Genomic DNA, 20,640 nt, shown 5'->3' on the forward strand with positions numbered 1-20,640 from the left:
GAAGAGTTAAGAAGGATATACAACCACCTTTACCAAAAAAAAAAAAAAAAAAAAAAAAAAAAATTCAGCCAACTGATCATCTGCTATTTTGGGCAATGATCTGCAGAAATATTGCCAAGGGAGGTAAATCTGTTTCCAGCTCTTTTACTTGAACTCAACTCTAGAACACCTAGGAATATCAGATCTACCTTGCCTCCTTCATTTGCTATGCCTGACAGCCTTCTTGATAAGAAAATGTCAAATTTCCTTTATAGCTGAAACTAAAAAGCCAAGCAAGGCAGAAATTGGTTTTTAGCCATTAAATGAGTGTATCTTTTTATATGTAGAACCAGCTAAGAGGGGCAGTTTGGGTCTTCTGAAAGTTCACCCCCCCCCCACAGCCTATGCAAATCAACTCAAAATAAATATTCTCTTTATTCAGAAGCCTTTATGCTACTTTCTCCTTTGACATCAGTAACCACAGAACGTGACTCAGGCCCGGACACAGAAATGTCTCTTTGGTTGAGTTCCATAAAGAATACCTCCCCATAACAGGTATACATGACCCGTGGACATGGACAACAGCGTGGGAACTGATCTTGGGAGAGGTGGGGGGATGGGCAGGGCAGGGTAGAGCAACGGGGGAAAGTTGGGACAACTGCAATAGAACAATTTTTAAAAATTCCTCCTCATTGCGTGACCACCTCCCGAACATCTGGGCCCCAACCCTGGCCCTGAGCTGGCCACAGATCAGTCAGCACTTGCTCTCGCCACTATTTTGATAGGAGTGAACTGTGTTACTTAAAAACAAAAGAAACATGTGGTAGCCACTGACCTCCTCTTACTTCTGACCACCTACTTTTCCGTGTGGTAGTGCACAGGTCAGCAGCAGAGGTATCCACACTACCTTTTGCACAGATATGACTCCAGTCACCTCGTGTCCACTGGATGTGCCCCCTCATCGTATTTTTCCTCTCCTCCGCAATTCCTGCCTTCCCAGCAACGATGTCAAGCACTTAATGGGGAAGGCTATTCAGTTACTGAGTGTTTTTCCAACTGTAATCCACATCTTCTCAAGCCCTACAAAGTTGGGGGTGGGGGTTTGGGGGAGCAGGGAGGTACCTCAGTGTCAGAGCTGTTGCCATTCAGAGCCTCGAGGTTTGGGTCCCTCCAGTCTTCTGAGAGTGAAGGGATGTAATTGTCTGTCAGAGCATCCCAAACCCTGGAAACAAAGAGAAGCTCTCATTAGCACCCGTCTGTGGCCCCGCCCCGCTGGGATGGGAGGAGAGGCCTCAGAGCCCCACGCCTGAGGCCACCGTCTTCCAGCCCGCAGGAGCAAGACCGCGTGGGCACCGGGTCAGAGGCTCCGCCGGGAGGGAAAAGGCCCAGAGAATGGACCCTGGCCCTGAGCTTCCGAGTACAAGGTGTTTGCTTCAGGGAAGAGGAATTTCTCACCATTGAGATACACTTGGTAGAGGCGACAATCAGACCACCTATGGCAATAACGAAATTGCCCTAGAAAATAAACCTGCCCTTCCACAAGGGAGTTCATGTCTCATGAAACTAAGTAATGCCCATTTTTTTTCCCTATGGGCAGAGAAGAGAGAGAGAAGAGAAGAGAAGAGAAGAGGATGGAGAGAGCAGAGGAGAGGAGAGAGATTTGGGCAGATTTCCTGGCTGGATCTCACCAAGAACAGAGTCGTCCTCTGCTGCCAATACTGCTCGTGCTTACTTATTACCTAAAAGATTTGGTGAGCCCTTGGGTGGCACCATCTGCCCTCTCACAACACGGGGTCTAAGTGCGCCCCGTCTCCATCATGGGCCCTCTAAAGCGAAGACATGGAAAGAGCAAATGAGCACGCCTCTGTCTACACAACCGCTTCTCAGTGGGAGAAGATGGGGCTGCCTCGATTACATTTCTTTTTTAAAATTCTGACATGCACATTATAAAAAGGGGGCTTTCTACCATTCTTGTTGCTTAACTCACTTATTCTGGAATGATTTGTTTGGGGGAAAAGGGAGGCGGGGAAAATCCTGAAGCCACAAAGGCTCACACAAAGAAAAATAAGCAAATTGGCCAATAGAAAGAGATTAATATGAATCAGTAAACCAAGCTCCTAAAATACCACCATCCCTAGGAGCCAACAGCCCTTGAGTTAATAGTAAATAATGGTAAAAGAGGACTCTATGCAATATCCTTCAGGTGCCTAAGCATGTCAAATGTGAGTGATACCTCTGAAACTAATGCGTAGAAAATACTAATATAGGAAATAGCCATTTAAAAATAAGTAAACGTATATGGATCAAATTCAAAAAATGAAAAACTATGGATTAAGGTGCTGAAATAGTAAGTGAAAATTATACATGATACGTAATTATATATATGTAAAGAGAGAGCAAAACAGAACACAGATACTTGAAATCAAAATCAGATCATAAAATAAGGGAGAGAAGTGTTCGTGACCTATATAAAGTCAGGAATAATATATGATATATGGGTATATAATCAAAGAGATTTTCCTAGGGCATGATGTATACAGTTTAAATCGGCAAGGGAGCAAAATGAACTCACGAAAACACATTTTAATGGCAGTGCCTGGGTTATCCGCTTATTCATTATTGTCCTGTAATTACAAGAAAGCACTTCGCAGGAGCTCATCGAGTGTTCATTAGACATCTATTCAGCAGGATTTCAGAGTCTGCTTCTTAAACACGGTGATAATCCAATCTCTATTGGGCACTTTAGAGCTTCCTTAATCCAGCCTAATTCTAAATCCAAGTCTCATTAACATTCTAAAGCCAGGAGGCAAATCTGCCTCGTTCTCTCCAGCCCCAAACTCCGAGCACCACACCCGCTGGAAGGTGGGGACAACTCCTGTTCAAATCACCACGTTGCGTTCTCTGTTGTGAGAATGTAACAAAAATGCCTGCAAGCTCTGACCTTCCGATTTGTCCCTCCAGCAAGTGCCTGGAAAATGAGATTCAGCAAAGCCCAAAATAGACAGGAGCCATTTGCCCCTCTCTCCTAGGCAGGATGGAAGCTGGGAACTTCAATAGACGGCACACTTTCCAATGACCTTGAAATTGTTCACATCCTTCAAATGACAACTGGAAACTCTCGCAGATCTTTTAGGGAGCAGCAGCTTTTCTCAGCTGAGCCTTCACTCTCATATTCTGTATTTTATCTCCTAATTCTAGATTTTTAGCAGCAATTTCCTAAACCTTTATCTCCTCAGAATTTCCAGCCGTTATTCTCTTTCAGGTTCTGTCCAGGTTTCCTTCTGCCTTTCAAAGTATCTTTTATCCTTGAGGTTGAGAAACAACCTGAAGACAGAATGACTCATCCTCTCAATCACTCGCATACCCTTCCTGTGTTTATTCTGTGCCCGTTTAACACGAACAAAAATGGCAGCCAACACACTGCCAGCAAGCACTCACCTCACGCCAGGTACTGGTCTAAACACTTTCTGCGGATTAATTCAGTCACTCCTCACAACAACTCCGTAAGGCAGATGCTAATGAGGAAAAACCGAAACCCAGGGAAGTTCATTTAACTTGTGTAAGTTGACACAGCCAATATTGACGGAGGTGGGATTTGAATCCAGGCAGCAGAGCTACAGAGCCTGTCTTCCCAGCCACTTAGCTCTTCCAACTCTTGAAGAATTTTATGATGGGCATGGGCATCAGAATACTATGCCAAGTTCCAAATCACATCCTGGGATGGCAGTTCAGAACCTGGCTGTGTGTGAAAAATGTGTAACTACATTGTTCTGGACAGTGCGTTTTCGCCAGTCTACGGAAGACAATGGCAGCAGGGGCGCACGCTGCTTTCTGCCTTCATCCCCGTCCCAGAGGAGGCAAAGGCAGGGCGTGGGGAGGCAGGCAGCCCTGGGAACGAGGAGACAAGGAGCAGTGGAGGGAGCAAGAGGGTGGGCAGGGCTTTCTCCCCAGAGAGGCTAACTGTCCGACGGTAAGCAGGGTCCTTGGAAACAGACATTTTCCCTTCTGTAGGTACCCTGAGGTGGATGGTAAAATCCTACTTCCCTGAGAAGCAGCCTACTATTTACTCTTATCGTGGGGAAAGGAGACTTGGAAAGCTCTCTAGTCTATCTTTCATCAAAGAACCAAGATTAAACAGGTTGCTTCAATTCCTGTCCTGCTGCCGTGCCCTGAGATTCAACTTGCTTTCGGTCCTTAAAATGACAGAAAAGCCTTTCCAGGTGCATATTTTATAGCTCGAGCTTAGATGCCTGCAGAGTTGATTAAACTATCTTTCAGTAGAGGGTTAGGGATTTGGGAAAGGATGCTGGCAGAGGATGAACACGCCGGACAGAATGGGTTGTGATAATATATCCAGACAAAAGCTCGGGTCTGAAACGGGCAGCAGAGCCATCAAGGCGACGTTAGCCCTGCTGCACACACGTGCGCGCGCAGCCCCCATGTATCTACTCCGGACAGTATGGTAAACAGCGTACAGGGCTCATTCGAATTCCAGCCTGGTAACATTTCCCTTAGCCCCCTCCAGGCTGGCGACAGCCCTTGCCCGGTGCTTCATTTGTGTCCAATTGTGCCAATGTCCACACTTAGATGTGCGTTCGCATGAGTATACTTTTGCAGTTAATACTTAGGAGTAATTAATTTGTGCACATTAATGACTTTGAACAACTTTCTGGATTCTTTCCAATGCCTAAACAGAATTAATACTGTCTCTGCCTTCTCTATGGGGAAACTGAACATCTAAGAAAAGAATTAACTTTCCTAAAAATCAGAGTTGTCTGTCAGATTTCCTATCTGATTATTTAATATCTACTTGTCTTCAGCTTAAAGTGTGGCTGACTGCAGGCTATTTATTGTGCAGACTTAGACTTCATTTTTAACATCACATTTAACTTCATCTAAAAAACAGGAAAACTGTTATTGTCCTCATATCACTGGCCTTTCTGTATCCAAGGCACTTGTAAGAGGGCTGGTGGGGACCCCGGTGAGGCAAGGCAGTAGGTGAGCACTGCCCGTTCCTGTTTTGTTTCGGCCCCTAAGAAGCTCTGGCCTCCAGGTTCCATCTCTTATGATAAAGGAAAGAGTGATCCTACTTAAGCAAAGAAGAGATTCCGAAATGGTTTCTAAATTTAAAAACAGGAGAGATGTATTCAAGTTTGACTCTCGTTTAAGGCCTCCAAGCCCTGATGAGTCAGAGGTAAGATTGCTACCTCAGCCGATTCCTTAGGAGCCAAACATTCCAAATGAGAATTAAATCAAAACTTTAAAGGGAATCAGTGCATTTGCTTTATGATTTGTGCTTTCTTTAAGGACATTAGTTTGACCAAAAATTTCATTGTTTTGTTTTAAGGTTCTATATTTAGTTCTATTCCACCCAAAACACTTTCAATTCTTTTGGAGGTGAAATATCCCTCTAAGTACTCAACCCAAGCAAGTTTATAGAACACTAGAGCTATGCTCAGGAGATTCACATTCAGGTTAGATATCCAATTATCTTTCTCCTTTACCTCATCATAATTTTATAATCAAAATATCTGAAGAGGTGTCTAGAAAACAAAGGATGCAATTTAATTCTGATTTTTATTTTAAGTTGTAAAGAGGTAGGTGCACTGACTGGCTAGGAAGCACAGTGTTAATTTCTCTCTTACCAGATCCTTCCCTCTACACTAACCCCAAATCATTCTTGATCTCTAAGGAATTATTCAACCTTTGGTCTTTTAGCTGAGTCAGTCAATGAGGCAGGCAAGTCAGGAAAATCATGGTAAGACCGATAATCCCCTGTGACAGTAATTGACATTGAGTGGCCTCTGCTAATGTGCTGGGAGAGAGTGAGAACATGCTTGCTGGGCCTTCATCCTTAATGAGGCAGTGGGGGATTCAGGCAGGAGAGCAATGATTTGTTAGAAGCAAAAGGTATTGGACTCATCTTAAAATGTCATTTTCAGAGTGCAGCCTGGATGAGGGAAGAAATTAGGTTCTTTGCAAGTCCTTAGTCCCGCTTCATCAAGATTGAGCTCTGGAGGTTTCAAAGATGAGGACCCACGCAGCCAACTAGAGTTAAGTGACTAGCCCAAGGTCACACAGCAAGTTAGTGAGAGTAGGAAAATTAGAATTCATAGTCTTTATATTTCTAGTTCATTGCCTGGTGCAATGAACTAGAGTGAAAAATACTCTATACAGTCAAACCCCATGGTCCTTCTTTTTTTGACTTAAAAGAGTTGAGCAAATTCTGACAGGCTCAGTGTCTAATAAGGATTAGTTTGAAACTTAAAATGGAATCAGAACATGCAGCCCACGGTGATAGCACTAGTCACCAAGTGACATGTTCTCTATGCACATTTGTTCAGGGGAGACTTAATTAAAAAGACAGAAGTGGGATAGGCCTAGAATACTTTACATATCCCTACAAGGCTAGCTAGTATTGCTCAATTCATTCAGTATTCAATATTTCATTCAAAAAAATTATTTGATCACTGACTACATACCACGTACTATATTAGACAATGGAGATATAATAGTAAGACACAGATGGATAGCCCTGTATTCAGAGACACAGTCTTAATTAGTCACCACGTAAGCAGCTGTCTGCCAAAGATGGTCGGATCCACGCCTCTAGGACATCCCTCTTGCCCAGCTTGTTTATGGTCAACTCTTCCCACTCAAGTCCATAAAAAGAGAACCCAAAAGCACCGTTGCTCAAAACTTTCATAACCATCTACGTGTCATTTCTTTTGTGATGCCTAAAGAGCAATTGTTACATATTTTATCTCTATAGGGAATTCATGTGCTTTTTATAAATGCCCCAAGCACTTTCATTTATATGACAAATTACCCCTTCTCTTTCTAGTCCCTCCTCAAATAGCTCTTTTCTCAGATCCTTTTTCTTGATTATTGTTCAGGCCCAAGAAGGTGGCCAGTAAGTGACATGGGGAATTTGCACACCCAGAAGCCACTTCATCCAGTTATCACCTATATATTGTCTCAGGCAATGCCATGGGCTCTCTGTTCAATTGGTATATGTTCCTATTTGGACCTATCTTAGTCTTTCTAGATATTTTTTCCAGTGGCGAGGGATTGTAAACAACTTGGAGATGTTCACAATTCTGGTGTTTCTTGAAGCAAATTGTTCTAATGACATAGATTCCTCTGCCACAGTTATTTTTTTCTGGGTTTTTTTTTTTTTTTTTTGATACCTGGGTGGATTACCACTGACATAAATAAAGCTGAAAATAGACCCCCAAATGTACCATGCTCCTGAAATTCTATTTTGTATCTAGGAAACACTTTCTATTTCCTAAAATTCCCTCATTCCTTTAAGGCTTTAAGAAAGCTCTACCGGTGACCATAAAGGGACATCGCAGAGCCACGTCAGCAATTACCAGGCACTGCTCCGCTGACATAAAAATGAAAGTGACAAGCCATGAACTCATAGACCGAAACTAATTCTATGCCAAGGAGCCCCAGACCACAGGGCTCTCGTGGGAAGCAGAAGAGGGCAGCGAAGGCTTCTTACTCCTCGTCCTGCAGCGTCTCCTCTTCCTCCTGGATCTGGAGCTGGTTCTTCACAGGAGCCAGGTTCTCGGTCTTGGCATTGTAGTTCCGGAAGCAGACATTGAGCTTCTCATCAAATTCATTCACCAGGTCCTCCATGGACTTGAAGCTGATTATTTCAGAAGAAAAATTCTCAAGCTCAGACAGGGAGGGGTCCTCTAGATGGTGGGGAGATGAGCCATAAAAACACCGTGGCTTCTCCTCCCGTTCCTCTGAGCAGCAGGGCCGGAGGTCCTCAAACTCCTCATCCAAACTCACCAGTGGGGCCTCCATTCTTGCACAGCTGCAGCTTTCAGGACGTGTTTATCTGGAAGAAATAAAGAAGATAACGTGAGCTTGGACTGGGCTTTCGGGCCCGCTCTGCTGAGGAGCTGGAGTCACATATTCCATTACGCTGTGTTTCTCTAAAGACAAAGATTCCACTTTACCGGCATCCATCGCTCCTGCACTTGCTCATTATTGTGCACTTACGGAGTCCAATTATCATTGTCAGTATGAATAATGCTAACTTAAATAGAGTAAACTTGAGAGACAGACTTGCTTCCAATTCCCTGCTCTAAAAAACAAAGCACAGTGGGTCACGTGCAGCCCCTGGGCCAGACCTCCTAGGCGCACATCCTGGTCAGCCCTTTACCAGCTTCGGCCTTAGCAAGTCTCCTAACTGCTCTGGGCTGCCTTTTATTCTTCTCAAGACAGAAATAATAACAGGACCTACCTCCAACGGCTGTCATAGGGCTAAAGGAGTAAACACAGGGAAGAGCTTAGAACAGTGACTGGCAGACAATGAATGTCAATATTGTTCAATATATGTCCAAATCCTTAACCACATGCTCTGAAAACTGGTGGTTCTTCATAACTTATCTGGTGGCAGAACCGGAGCTGACCTAAGCTTATTTGGCAACAAAACCTCATCTTCGTGAACATAAAAGCTGCGTGAGGTTTTAAGTTATCCTGTTGATAGAGATTGCTGCCCCAGCCCTCAGGGGACAGTATGCAGAATATGCACTCTTTACTACCTTCCAAAATTTGAGATAATCTAAGTTCTGAAGCATGCCTGGCCTCAAGGATTTTGGATAGGAATTCATGGACCTGGATATGACTACCTTTATCAATAAATAAGAGATCAACAGAACACTAATTGAGACTTTCAAACACGCACCAGAGTTTTTCCCAGACACAGAGCACATGTCTAGGAATAGAGGAATGGAGTAAATGACCCATTATCCTGTAAAAGTCAGACCCACCACTTCCCAGGTTGGTGTGGCTCAGTTGGTCAGAGTGTCGTTCTATGGGCCAAAACGTCGTGGGTTCAGTTCCCAGCCAGGGCATGTGCCTGGGTTGCAGGTTTGATCCCCAGTCGGGGTGCCTATGAGAAGGCAGCCAATCAGTGTTTCTCTCGCACATTGGTTAAAAAAGGGAAAAGGAGACAGACCCACTACCAGTGTGTCCCAGGGCCAGGATCCATGAGCAGCGTCTTGGACCCTGTGCCCGGGAAGGCTACACACTCTGGCCTCCATTCATTTCCCAACAGCTCTGGGCCCTCTTCACACATTGCCTTCATCTGTGGTGCATCCATCTGTGTGTCCCTCCCAGCCCTTCCCCAATTTGAATCTAAATTCCTCGAGGGCACAGGTGTCCCCTGACTAGCCTCCCCGGCTCCTCGTACACACTGCCCTGTGGCCCGGCGTTCAATCAATGTTCACTCCCTGACAAAGGATCTTCTCACCCCACGTACAGCTTCTCGTCTTCAATTTCAGGCAGCACAAGCATCATTATCTATCCTACCCTTGTCCGCACATGAAATTTCCTTCCTTGGAACAAATCAGGCAACCCGACTTTTCTCTCCTGTCTCTGTGATTTTTGATCCAGTTAGAGGCTTAAGTTGGAACCACTACCGAGGGGAACCGAACAGACAGCAAAAACCACGGGTTTTGCCCTAGGAGGGCCATTTTCCATCTCTGCCTACGGAGCCCAAATTTTAAATAAGCAAAGCAAAGGGCATGCCAGGCCCTGGACAGGGGCCTGGGATTTTCTTCCTGGGATTTTACTGGTGTTAAGTCAGTGGGCATAGCATAATAACAAAACATATTCTGAGCATTTACAGTTTACAAAGACAGCATGATAGGACCTTTGAATACAAAAAGATACAAAAGCAGTAGGATATCTTGGAAAGAACACAGGCTTAGGAGCCAACAGACCAGCCAATGTCTGGCCCAGTGACAAGCCTTGTGGGTCCTGATGGCCTCATTTGTTAAAATGAAGGGGTTGGTATAGAGCTAATACCTTTGGAACTTAATTTTAATAACATATTAACTTAATAATTAAATTATAATAATATATTTTATTTTATCCAGCATATTCAAAATATCACCCTTTTAAACTGTAATCCATATTTTAAAATATTAATGATACACTCATTTTTTTCATACTGTCTTTGAAATCCAGCATATAATTTACATTCACAGTAAGTCTCCGTTTGGACAAGCCACCTTTCCAGTGCTCAATAGCCGCATATAACCAACGGCTACCACACTGGACGACGCAGCTATAAAGCAATGCACGACTAGTTGTCGGAGAGGGATTCTTCACCTAGGGTCTACAGGCCCCGTGGACTCTTGAACATAATTATATTTTATCGAATGCATTTAAAACCATATTCAGAGAAGGATCCTATAGGTTTCTCTACATTGTCAAAAGGGCCCTCCCGCAGCACAGAAATGATGAGGAGTCTGCCAGTGCCAACGTCAGTTTGGAAAAGGTCACGGAGTGAACAGTGAGCGGGGAAGGGTGCACCGGTGAGGGGTTTGTGTTGATGGAGGCAGGACTCCGTGAGAGTGAAGAGCCTGGACTCCAAATTCCCGCCCTGGTCCTATCACATCCTCCCTCTGAAAATCTGGGCAAATCATCAGCCTCTTTGTGCCTCAGTTTCCTCATCTCTAAAATAGGATTTAGAATAGTGCTTACATTGGAGGTTATTTTGTAAGAGTAAACGACATCCTCTTTGAAATGCTAAGCACAACGTGTGGAATACAAAATGTCCAATAAATGTCAATGATTTTAAGAAAATAGGAATAACCTAGTTCCATGGAAATGTGGAATAGGAGTGTTCCAAGTGAAAGAAAAGCTATCCCTGCTATGACATACTGTCCTCCCAAATGCTTTTCAAATGAAGGGACTATTGCTGAATGAATTTTATCATCTTTTTTGGCTACATCACCCGCACTTTCAATTCATTTGGTCAAAGTCTTTTGGATTATGGGTCCCGTTTCAGCGAGACATGAAAGTTGACCAGCAGATGTCTCAGAAATGTATATTTCCTTTAAATGTGCACTCTTCTCTAGGAGAAAAAGGGCACTGGAAGGAGCAGGTGATACCAAGGGCGTGGTGATTTGAAATGGCCAAATCTATACTAATTAACCAGCAACAGGGGGGCTCTCTAGGACTAAGATTGAGTTTTGAGCATTGGCAACAGGAAGATTATGCTGAAAGCACCCATCCTCAGCAGCCTCTAGAGAAATGAATTCATCTAGAGGATTATTAAAGAAGAAATCAATACCACAGTTCGAGAGTTCAGAAACATGATCGTAATCCATAATACAGCTTGACTCCTTTCCAGCAGTTCGCTGTCTAGGAGCCAAGAAGCTTTGCATGAATGGTCAGCTGGACATGACGCTAAAACTTAAAGCCTGTGATGAGAATGAGAAGGCACCTGATGCCCAACCAAACGGAGCCCAGAATTTGTAGACAGACCCCAGGCTGTGGCTGAGGAGTTGAGAGCCAGGCTTTCTGACTGGTCCTAGCATGGTCTTGAGGAGGGGCTCTGGGGGGGGGGGGGGCGGGTTGGAGGCCCTTCTTGAAATGGTGCCCCCTTCTGTCCTTCCTGTAGCTCACCTTCTTTCACCCTTCTCTTTTGGTAGGGTGTCTTTGCCCCCAAATGAAATGTCCTGCTCTTGCATCAGGGCAAGCTTGCCCGTCTTCCTTGTCTTCACTGGCAGCTCACCCCGGAGGTCTCCCCTTAAAAGCTAGGGTCAGTATAATCAGTCGCTCATCCCCTTTCTCTATACTTTCAAAATCATATAACCAATGATGGAAAGAAGGAACCATAGAAGGGTTGTCATATCTTTTTCTCTTTATCGTAGAACAGAGGGCAGGGCTATAGTTTGATTATGTCCTATAATCCGTTCTATTTACTTTGGCTCCCAATAGATAGTGTAATTTGGAAAAGAAAAGACATCTCAGAGCTTACCAGAGGCCCAGTAGGAAACACATAAGCCTCTCTCTCATGCAGTATAACGATGCACTAGCTGCAGCTTGGGGCTGCAGTGCACATTCCCAGTCCCTGCTTTGCTGAGCTGAGTGGAGTGGAGCAGAGCAGCAGAGAATTCACGGTTCCTCCACAGAGACCCCCAAGGCATCTCCCCCTTCTTCCCACTACTTGCCCCTTAGATCAGTTGATTCTGCTGCTCCCCGCCATCCCTAGCATGCGCCCTCGACTGATGCACCTTCCGTTTTCCTGCTGCTACTCGCCAAAACCCAGCCAAGTACACATGATTGTGCCAGCTTCACGTTTTGACGGAGTATTTCATTGCATATAAGCCAGCAATCCCCTTGCGTTTCTGCTTCCCCCAGTTTTCCCTGCTCCTCCCTCCCTTCTATTCACCCTTATCTCGCATCCCCCCTACCCTCCGCCCCTGAGCTGTTGGGGTAAATAAAGGCTCCTCCAAGCAGCACAATGGCTGGAGCTCCAAGAGAGCTGGGCTCACCGCGCTGGCCGCACACAGACTCCCCTGGTCCTTTGGGCCAAACGAGACCGGGACGCGGGAATGGGAGGCGGTTTGGGGGTGCCGGTCGGCGAGGACAGAAGGGATAGGCAAGAGAGAAGAGAGGGCTGTGATAATATCCCCACCCCCGGGCTCTGTCCAGCGCTGCGCCGCGAGCGAGCCCGGAGACCCTGAGCCCACGGCACGCCGCGCGCCCTCCACCGCACTCGTCCTTTCCCCGACCTGTTCTGTGGTCCAACGATCGCTCCCCAGCGTCCGCGGCAGCGGCCAGGGTGCTGGCCCTGCAGGAATGCTGGGTCCTGGGGAAGGCCTGGCACCCCAGGGAGGGCACAGCGGAGGGTGGGGCGGGTTATTAGGGGCAGAGACGACTCGAGCTATTAAGGTAGCGGACCAGAGGAGGCACCGACCCACTGCTCGGGCACCACCGGGCATCGTCCGCAGCGTCCCCTGCCTCCCCGGCCCCCACCGCGTGCCCGGGCGCGCGCGCGCACACACACACATACACACACACACAGGCGCGCTCACACATACACACACTGTCACACTCACATACACACATGCACTGTGACACTCAGTCACACTCACACATACACCAGGCCCGGCTGGGGGCCCGGGCTCTGATGCTGCTTGCAGTGCCCACGGTCCCAGTCCCCGGCCCAGCGCTGCGTCCCCGCTGCGCTCCCGCAAACGGCTGGGCAGAGAGCGCAGGCCTGCTGGCTTTTCCTTTCCGATTCCAGGATGGCACGGGGCAAGGGGTGCGAGGCTGCGGCTCTCCCAGACCTGCGGGTCGCAGGGCCTCCTCACCACCCTGTCCAACCCCCACCCACGGCCGTGGGTCGGTCCGGACCAAGGTCGCCCCCCGCGACTGCACCTGTGCGGGTCCTGGCGGAGGGAGGCGGGTCCCGGGGCTCAGCGGGACACCTCCATCCACAGAATTGCCGGAGCGCAGTGCGAGGCAGCGGCGGGGCAGCGGCTGCGGGGCAGTGCGGCGGCAGCGGCGAGCTCCCCTCCACCCGCCCTCCGCCCCTCCCTGCGCTCGTGCCCGGGTTCCGGGGGCGCGCCCGCGCTTGGGCTCCCGCCCACTGGCACGCGCGGGACCCATGCGTCATCTCCTTGTTAACATTCATAGCCTTCCTTGGAGCAGGTGGCTGCCTTTATTAATATTTATAAGTTAGTGCCCCCCCCCCCGCCCGCCCCAGCCTCTTTTAACATCGGCCTTTCCTCTTCCCACAGGAATACGCAGAATGTCCAAGTTGTGCGCGTGCTGTAACTCTTGGTACGGGAATCTCACTGGGCTCGACGCTGTAAATTCTCGATAGAAACTAGGCGGTGCCTGAGTGGATGAGCAAGTGGATGCCTGCAGACCCACTCCAAGGGCCCCCGGACTTTCCCGACTCCCCATTCCGCTCTGCTGGGACTGAGGTGGGCAAGCTCCCCACAGCCCGGTTCAGATCCCAAGCCAAAGACGATAAAGGCTTTTACCACCCAAGGATGCGCGGAATGGGAGCTGGGTCCAGGCTAATAAAGCTGAGTGAGGTTTCCGTCCTAGGCAGACTTGCGATGAGGAGAATTCACCAGACCATAAAAGGAAGGACCTAGGGCCTTGTGAAAATGTACTCCTCGTTCATTTATCTGGTCCCCTACGCCTAAGCCTGTGCTTATAGATGCTTTCCTGTGCTGCCTAATATTTCATGAAAGCAGACCATGAAAAGTGGGTGTACTGCACGTGCCAGTGAAAGGCACCTGGAAGAGCGTGTCTGCTTGGGGAACCCAAATACTTTGTCAAGTTGGGTGAAGTCAGAGAAAGTCATGTGAGTCTGGACTAAGCCGAGAACTGCAGCTGAAAGCAGCAGGGAGCCTTTCTGTGGCTCTTTTTCTCCCCCCTCTCCCCCGCCGCCCCTCCCGCCCCCATTCTTTGTGCAAACATTTCAATCACAAGAAAGAGGCAAAGCAAGGGAATAAGGTCTGGGTGAAGCAGGAGGGAGAGCCGGTCACCCCGCCTTGCCGGTCACACTAACCAGATGGTTTCTTCCTGTTAGAGTGGCAGGAAAGTAGGGGGTTAAAGGCTCCCTGAGTCCATTTTCCTGGGATGATACATGGGCCAGTTAACCCTCTTGTGCCTCATGTCCTCCTCTCTAAACTAGGACATGTAATAGCACTCGCCTCTGACGCTAGTTATAGGATTAGAGTTCATGTGTGTAAAGTAATTCTGGGCGCAACGGAAGTCGCTATGTAACTCTTGGCCCTTATCTTAGCAGAAGTTTGGGGACACTGTACCCACCTTCTGGTCTCTGTCTGCAAAATATGGGACCTTCTAGAGGCCACCTTCTGTCTCTGTCTGCAAAGTATGGGACTCACAGGTTTGACAGAAGTTTTCCAGAAAGTACAGCAAAGTGATAAAGAGCTTGGGCTCTGCTTGAGGTCAAGCCCCCATATTCCATTTATTAGCTACTTACCTTGTGCAAGTTACCTGCCCTCTCGGGGCCCTGTGTGTGTTTCCTTTTCTGTAAAGTGGGGTTTCAGTATCTACTACAAGGTGGTGGTTGTGCAAACTAGAAAATATATATGCAAAATGCTCAGGATAGTACCTGGCATACAGTGAGTATTCAATAAGTTAATTCTGTTGTTCTTATTTTTGTGAGGATTTGAAGGACCTGGAGGCTGAGGACTGATATTGTAGGTATCTGGGATGAGTGCCCTGAACATAAGCTGTTATTCTTCCAGCAAATATTTATTTCATTTATTTGTAGCAAAATATACCCTGCAACATTTACTATGTTAACCACTTTTTAAATTCTTCCCCTGAGAATATGTTTATTGACTTTTTTAGAGAGAGAGGAAGGGAGAAAGAGAAAAAGATTGACGTGGGAGAGAAACATCAATCTTTCGCCTCCCACACGTACACACCCTGAGGTAGGTATGCGCCCTGAGCAGGGATGGAACCCGAAACCTTTTGGTTTACAGAACGACGCTCCAAGAAGCTCCAACCAACGGACCCTTGGGTGGGTAGGGGTTGGACAGGGTGGTGAGCCACCTGGCCAGGGCCGTGTTAACTGTTTTTAAGTGTACCATCCAGTGGCATTAAGTACATTCATGTTGTTATTACAAGTGTTACTGCTATCCATCTGCAGGACTTTTTTATCATTTCAAACTGAAAGTCTATACCAGTTAAAGTTATCACCCCCTCCCCCAATTCGTTCTTCTCTGCAGCCCCTGGTAAACTGCTTTCTGCCTCTAAGAGTTTGGCTCTTTCTAAGTTCCTCCTATAAGTGAAATCATACAGTATTTGTCATTTTGCCTCTGGCTTATTTTACTCAGCAGAGTACTTTCAAGTTTCATCCATGTTGTAGCATGTGTTAGAATTTCATTCTTTTTTTTTTTTAACTGAGTAATATTTCATTGTATGGATATACCACTTTCTGTTTATCAGTTCATTCATCTAAGCGCATTTGGGTTGTCGCCACCTTTTGGCTACTGTGAATAATGCTGCTATGAAGACAGGTGTACAAATTCCAGGCAACCCTTTTTTTGCATTGCATTCTATGACCTGTGCTAGAAGCTGGGGAGGTGAAAGGAAGGCATGTCTTCAAGAGGCTCAGGGTTCAGTGCACTGGTTTCCAGACTCTACTGCTTGAAATCTATAGCAGGTTGAAAAGTTTCTTCCCTCAAATCTGTATGAACCCAGAAGCTCAGAATGTGACCTTGTTTGGAAACAAGGTCTTTGCAGATGTAATTAGTTAAGATTAAGCGATTATTGTCAGGGGCTGTCTTGGGCGTCGTGTGATGTTCAGCAGCATCCCTATCCATTAGAGGCCAGTAGCACCACCCTCTTCTCTGAGTGGTAACAACCAAAAACGTCTCCAGATTTCAAGTAACCCCCCGGGTAGGGGAGAAGCGCTGCCTCAGACACAGGTCTTCAAGGGGTCAGTGAGCATTCCGCTGGGATGGGGCTGCGTTACATGGGGAAGGGACTAACAGTAAAGCTTGGGTATGTACAAAGGCACCCCATGCCTTTCCGTAAGAAAAAACAAGCAAGGCTGGGTCATAGGTACAAACTGCTGGTTGTTGGGGATACAGGAAAAATAATTGCTTCCAGAATCACACCAATACCATTCTAGGGGTTTATTTTAGTTCTCAAATGAAACTTACTTTTGCCTCTAATTTACTTAAATAGAACAAAGATTCGTGGAGTATATAAAGTGTTTAACAACCATCTAGTCTAACCACCCACCTGACTCAGAAAACAACATTACACACAGTTTCTATTTAGATACCTCCAGTGATGAGAAACTTGGCTATGCAGGGCTAGTCAGTTCTTTTTTGTTTCTTTGTTTTATTTTCTTTAATGGTTTTAAACTAGTGATGACTCACTTTGGTTAAATTCAGAGACAGCACGGTGTATGTCATGCTCATCTTATTTGATCTTCCTTAGAAGAATCCATCTCAAAAAAGCCAGTTGTCCATGATATTCTAGAAATGAGCTGCTGTATCATTATTGAAAAACCTATGTCAATCACAGCCAAGTAAAGAAAGGTGAGCTTGTACCTGCTAATATTTTAAGACTACTTGATTTTACATCACTGGTAGTTCTCAAACACCAGTATGCAATTCAAGCCTATATTCATCTCCATCTTTGATATCCAGGATTGATTAAACTCCCTGATTTGTTTCCACAAGGGATATGGAATATTCCCCATGATTCAAAAATCTATTCATAGCCATCTAGTCTGCAGGTAGTTACTCTCTACCACAAAGCACATGCACCAAAAACAAATATTGCTTTCAAAAAGAATAAGCAGTATATAAAAACTGACAATAAATCAACCCCAGGAATAATTATAAATTGCAGAGTAGTCATCTCTGTTAGCTGATGAAAAAAATGACAAAAATATGCTCTGATTGGTGTGACTTAGTGGGTTGAGTGCCAGCCAGTTAACTGAAAGGTCACCTATTCTATTCCCACTCAGGGCACATGCCTGGGTTGCGGGCTGGGTCCCCAGTTGGGGGCGTGCAAGAGGCAACAGCACATTGATGTTTCTCTCCCTCTCTCCTTTCCTTCCTCTCTAGCTAAAAAATTTTTTTAAAAAAAATCTTTAAAAAAAAGACAAAAATATATGAACTAGTTGGCAAACAAAGAATGAGATCCCTCAAGATACTGGAAATTCCCATAAGGATAAATGTGATAACAAATTTTTTAACAAAAATGTGACAAAGAAGAGATTTGAATATTTCAAGAAAGGAGAACCACAGATTTTAATAAGAAAAGAAAAATGAGGTCCCCAGGGTGGGAGAAGCTTTTAGATCTACAGTGGCCAAAAAGAAAAGTTGTTATTATTCTTCTCTGTGGCTACCTAGTGATTTATCAGCACAGAGCACCACGTGCTCCGGGTGCATGGGGACAGGATTGACTATTGTCTCCTCCTCTTAATAGGAAATAGACCCAGGCAGTCAGGTGGGGAAGCTACACTTGACATGGTTCAGCTCCTTGAACTCTCTTTTAGGTTAATTTTTGGTTCTTCATGAGACCTCCCCCCGACCCTTCCAGACCAAGCAGGGACATCATTTGCATAAACCCCCGAGGACTGACTCCCACTCCCCTCAATGTCAGGGAAGCTTCACTATTTTCTGCTGTCCCCCGATGCCCTGGTATTCAGAGACGAAATTCAGAAATGAACTTGGGGAAATGAAAATGCCAAAGAACACTGTCATTCCACTGCCTCAGTCTAGCCATGTAAAAATCACGTCGACAAGCTGTCAGAGGCCAGCAGGCCCTGTAAGTGCTGCGCTAGGTCACAGCCACCCCCCTCAAGGCCTCGCCTCTGAGTCCTTGCAGCCTTTTCAACCCTGTGAACGTGGCGAGCGAAGAACCCATATTTCTCCCAATGTCTTACTTTCCGCAGCTAGTCTTTTTCACAAAGTCGTCATAGCCAGGACTTAAATAAGCCAGGCCCCTCTGATTGTCACATGCTACAAGGTGAGACCTTAACAACATTGAACACCAAGGCCCAAAGAAAAGGTATGTTGGATTGGTGATGAGTAAGGTTGTTCCCTTTAAAATTCCAAGAACACATGATATTCTGCAAAATTCTTGGCCTGGCCTAGCATTGTGACTGGGTTTTGCAGAGCTATGAAAGGAAAATCTCACTGAATATTGATCCGATCCCTGGAATGTGTGAGAAGTCGATGAAGCAAAGTACTTACCGCTGTTTTGGAAACACATGAAGCAGTTAGGTACAGAATGAGTGTAAAACCAGAAGCTCTGACAGGCATAGCGATGTATGATCATTCAAAATCTGCTGATTTTGTAGACTTGCATATGCAAGTCAATCCATATTTTTTTCTGGGTTAAAATTTGTTCATTAGGTGTAATGGTTGGACATGAATAAAATGAAAATATATAAATCAAAGGAAGCTTCTCATTACCTATGAGCAAAGAAGAGATTACCCTGAAGTCTGATAATAGTAACTCTTTACAACTCTTAAAGAAATGAATAGAAACTGTCCTTAAATTATTTTGTAAACCCTGCTTAGAACGCAAAAATAGTTTATTCATTTTAAATAATTCAGCTCTCTACTTCTTGCAAGATCCAGGGGGAACCCCCAGTTAGCGTTTTACAGGACAGTAAATCGGTTATGGCTGGCCGGATTATCGGGGCTACAATAAAAGGGCAAAAACTAAAGGGAAGGGAGAAGAGGAAGGGTACTTGGTGTCAGTAAACTGGAAAAACTCTGTAGGCTGGGAGTCACGAGTTTAGGATTTCAATGTCAACCTCACCGCTAGCCAGCTTCATGACTAAGGGAAACTTACTTAGATTTTCTGAACTTCAATTTCCTCATCTAAACTGTAAAGGGCTTCAGCCCTGGTTGGTGTGGCTCAGTGGATTGAACACCAGCCTGCAAACTGAAAGGTCGCTGGTTTGATTCCTAATCGGGGCACATGCCTGGTTGCAGGCCAGGTGCCCAGTTGGGGGCGTGCAAGAGGCAACCAATGGATGTTTCTCTCCCTCAGTGAGGTTTCTCTCCCTCTTTCCCCCTCTCTTCCCCTCTCTCTGAAAACAAATAAAATCTTTGTAAACTATAAAGGGCTTCAGATAAAATCCTTTCCTGCTCTTAAATTTAATAAATCGAAACTCTACATTTTCTTTCAAAAACCAATCACAGTATTTTGTTTAAATCGACCCCAAACTCACGGAGGGACCTTGAAGTGTCTTTTATTATCTTTGCTTTTGTTTCTCCATTTGTAGACTTCTGATTATTTCGTAGAGATATTGCGAGAAAGCAAAAGGGTGTACACACTCAGTTACATGAAACCTTAGGGAGGGAGTAAATTAAATCTATCAATTAACTCCAAATTCTATTTTATTCTGGGGTTTCCTATAACCAAACCTCAGTTGCTATCCAGTCATAAAAATGATGTATGTCTATTGGATGTTCTTTAATTTTCCCTACTAGGATTGTCAGATTTACTCAATAAAAACAAGGGACACCCAGATAAATTTACATTTCAGATAAAGAATGAATATTTTTAAAATACGCATTCACAAATATTACATAGAATAGACTTACACTAAAAAAATTCGTTGTTTATCTAAAATGCAAATTTAACTGGGCTCTTGATGTATCTTCATATTTTATCTAGCAACTCTCTATCTATCCTTACCTTGGTAGTCACAGGCAATTCTTAAATGAGGTGTGTGCGGTAATTAATTTAGTTATATACTTTTTACAATGTATAGCCTACCTCAATGAAAAAGCTTAGAATGATGTTTCGAAATGATATTTTAATTGCCCTTGAAAAATAAGTCTGATTTATGTATCATTGTCTCTCTCTTTCTCTCCCCTTTTGCACTTCAAGAATATCTTTTGTAGGGAAAAAATCTCAAAGTGCCATAAGTGGAAATTTATGTGAGACTGACTAGACTGCTCTATGGGAGAGGGATGAGAATAAGAGTAAGGAGGAGCCCTGGCTGGTGGGGCTCCATGGATTGAGAGCCAACCCGCAAATCAAAGAGTCGCCAGTTTGATTCCCAGTCAGGGCACATGTCTGGGTTGTAGGCCAGGCCCCCAGTAGGGGTCGGACGAGAGGTAACTACACATTGATGTTTCTCTTGCATTCTTTCTCCCTCCCTACCCCTCTCTCTCAAAATAAATAAATAAATAAATAAAATCTTTTTTTTAATCTCATTTAATTTTCACAATGACCCTATAGAGTAGGTATTATTATCCTCTTTTCTTAAGAGAAGAGGAAACGGACTCAGAGACAGAGTAAAGAAGGTGGAGGGCAGGGCCCTACCCCAGAACCATCTGATTTCAAAGCCCAGAATGGCCCCGG

The 20,640-nt window shown here is 45.4% G+C and overlaps 1 protein-coding gene across 1 annotated transcript in view; it reads right to left on the reverse strand.

The window, feature by feature from the left end:
• FEZ1 (fasciculation and elongation protein zeta 1) overlaps nt 1-13,334 on the reverse strand; it is a 39,415-nt gene extending 26,081 nt beyond the window's left edge. The window contains exons 1-3 of the mRNA XM_054592720.1: nt 13,180-13,334; nt 7,490-7,834; nt 1,102-1,201 (exon numbers count right to left, since the gene is read on the reverse strand). Of these exons, the coding sequence (XP_054448695.1) occupies nt 1,102-1,201; nt 7,490-7,800 (411 nt within the window). The 5' untranslated portion in view covers nt 7,801-7,834; nt 13,180-13,334. The remainder of the gene's footprint in view (nt 1-1,101; nt 1,202-7,489; nt 7,835-13,179) is intronic.
• Between the last annotated feature and the right edge of the window lie 7,306 nt (nt 13,335-20,640).

This window comes from Pteronotus mesoamericanus, unplaced genomic scaffold (assembly GCF_021234165.1).
Source record: "Pteronotus mesoamericanus isolate MK-2021 breed Mesoamerican mustached bat unplaced genomic scaffold, CSHL_Meso_final scaffold_371, whole genome shotgun sequence".
In the NCBI taxonomy this organism is placed as follows: Eukaryota; Metazoa; Chordata; class Mammalia; order Chiroptera; family Mormoopidae; genus Pteronotus; species Pteronotus mesoamericanus.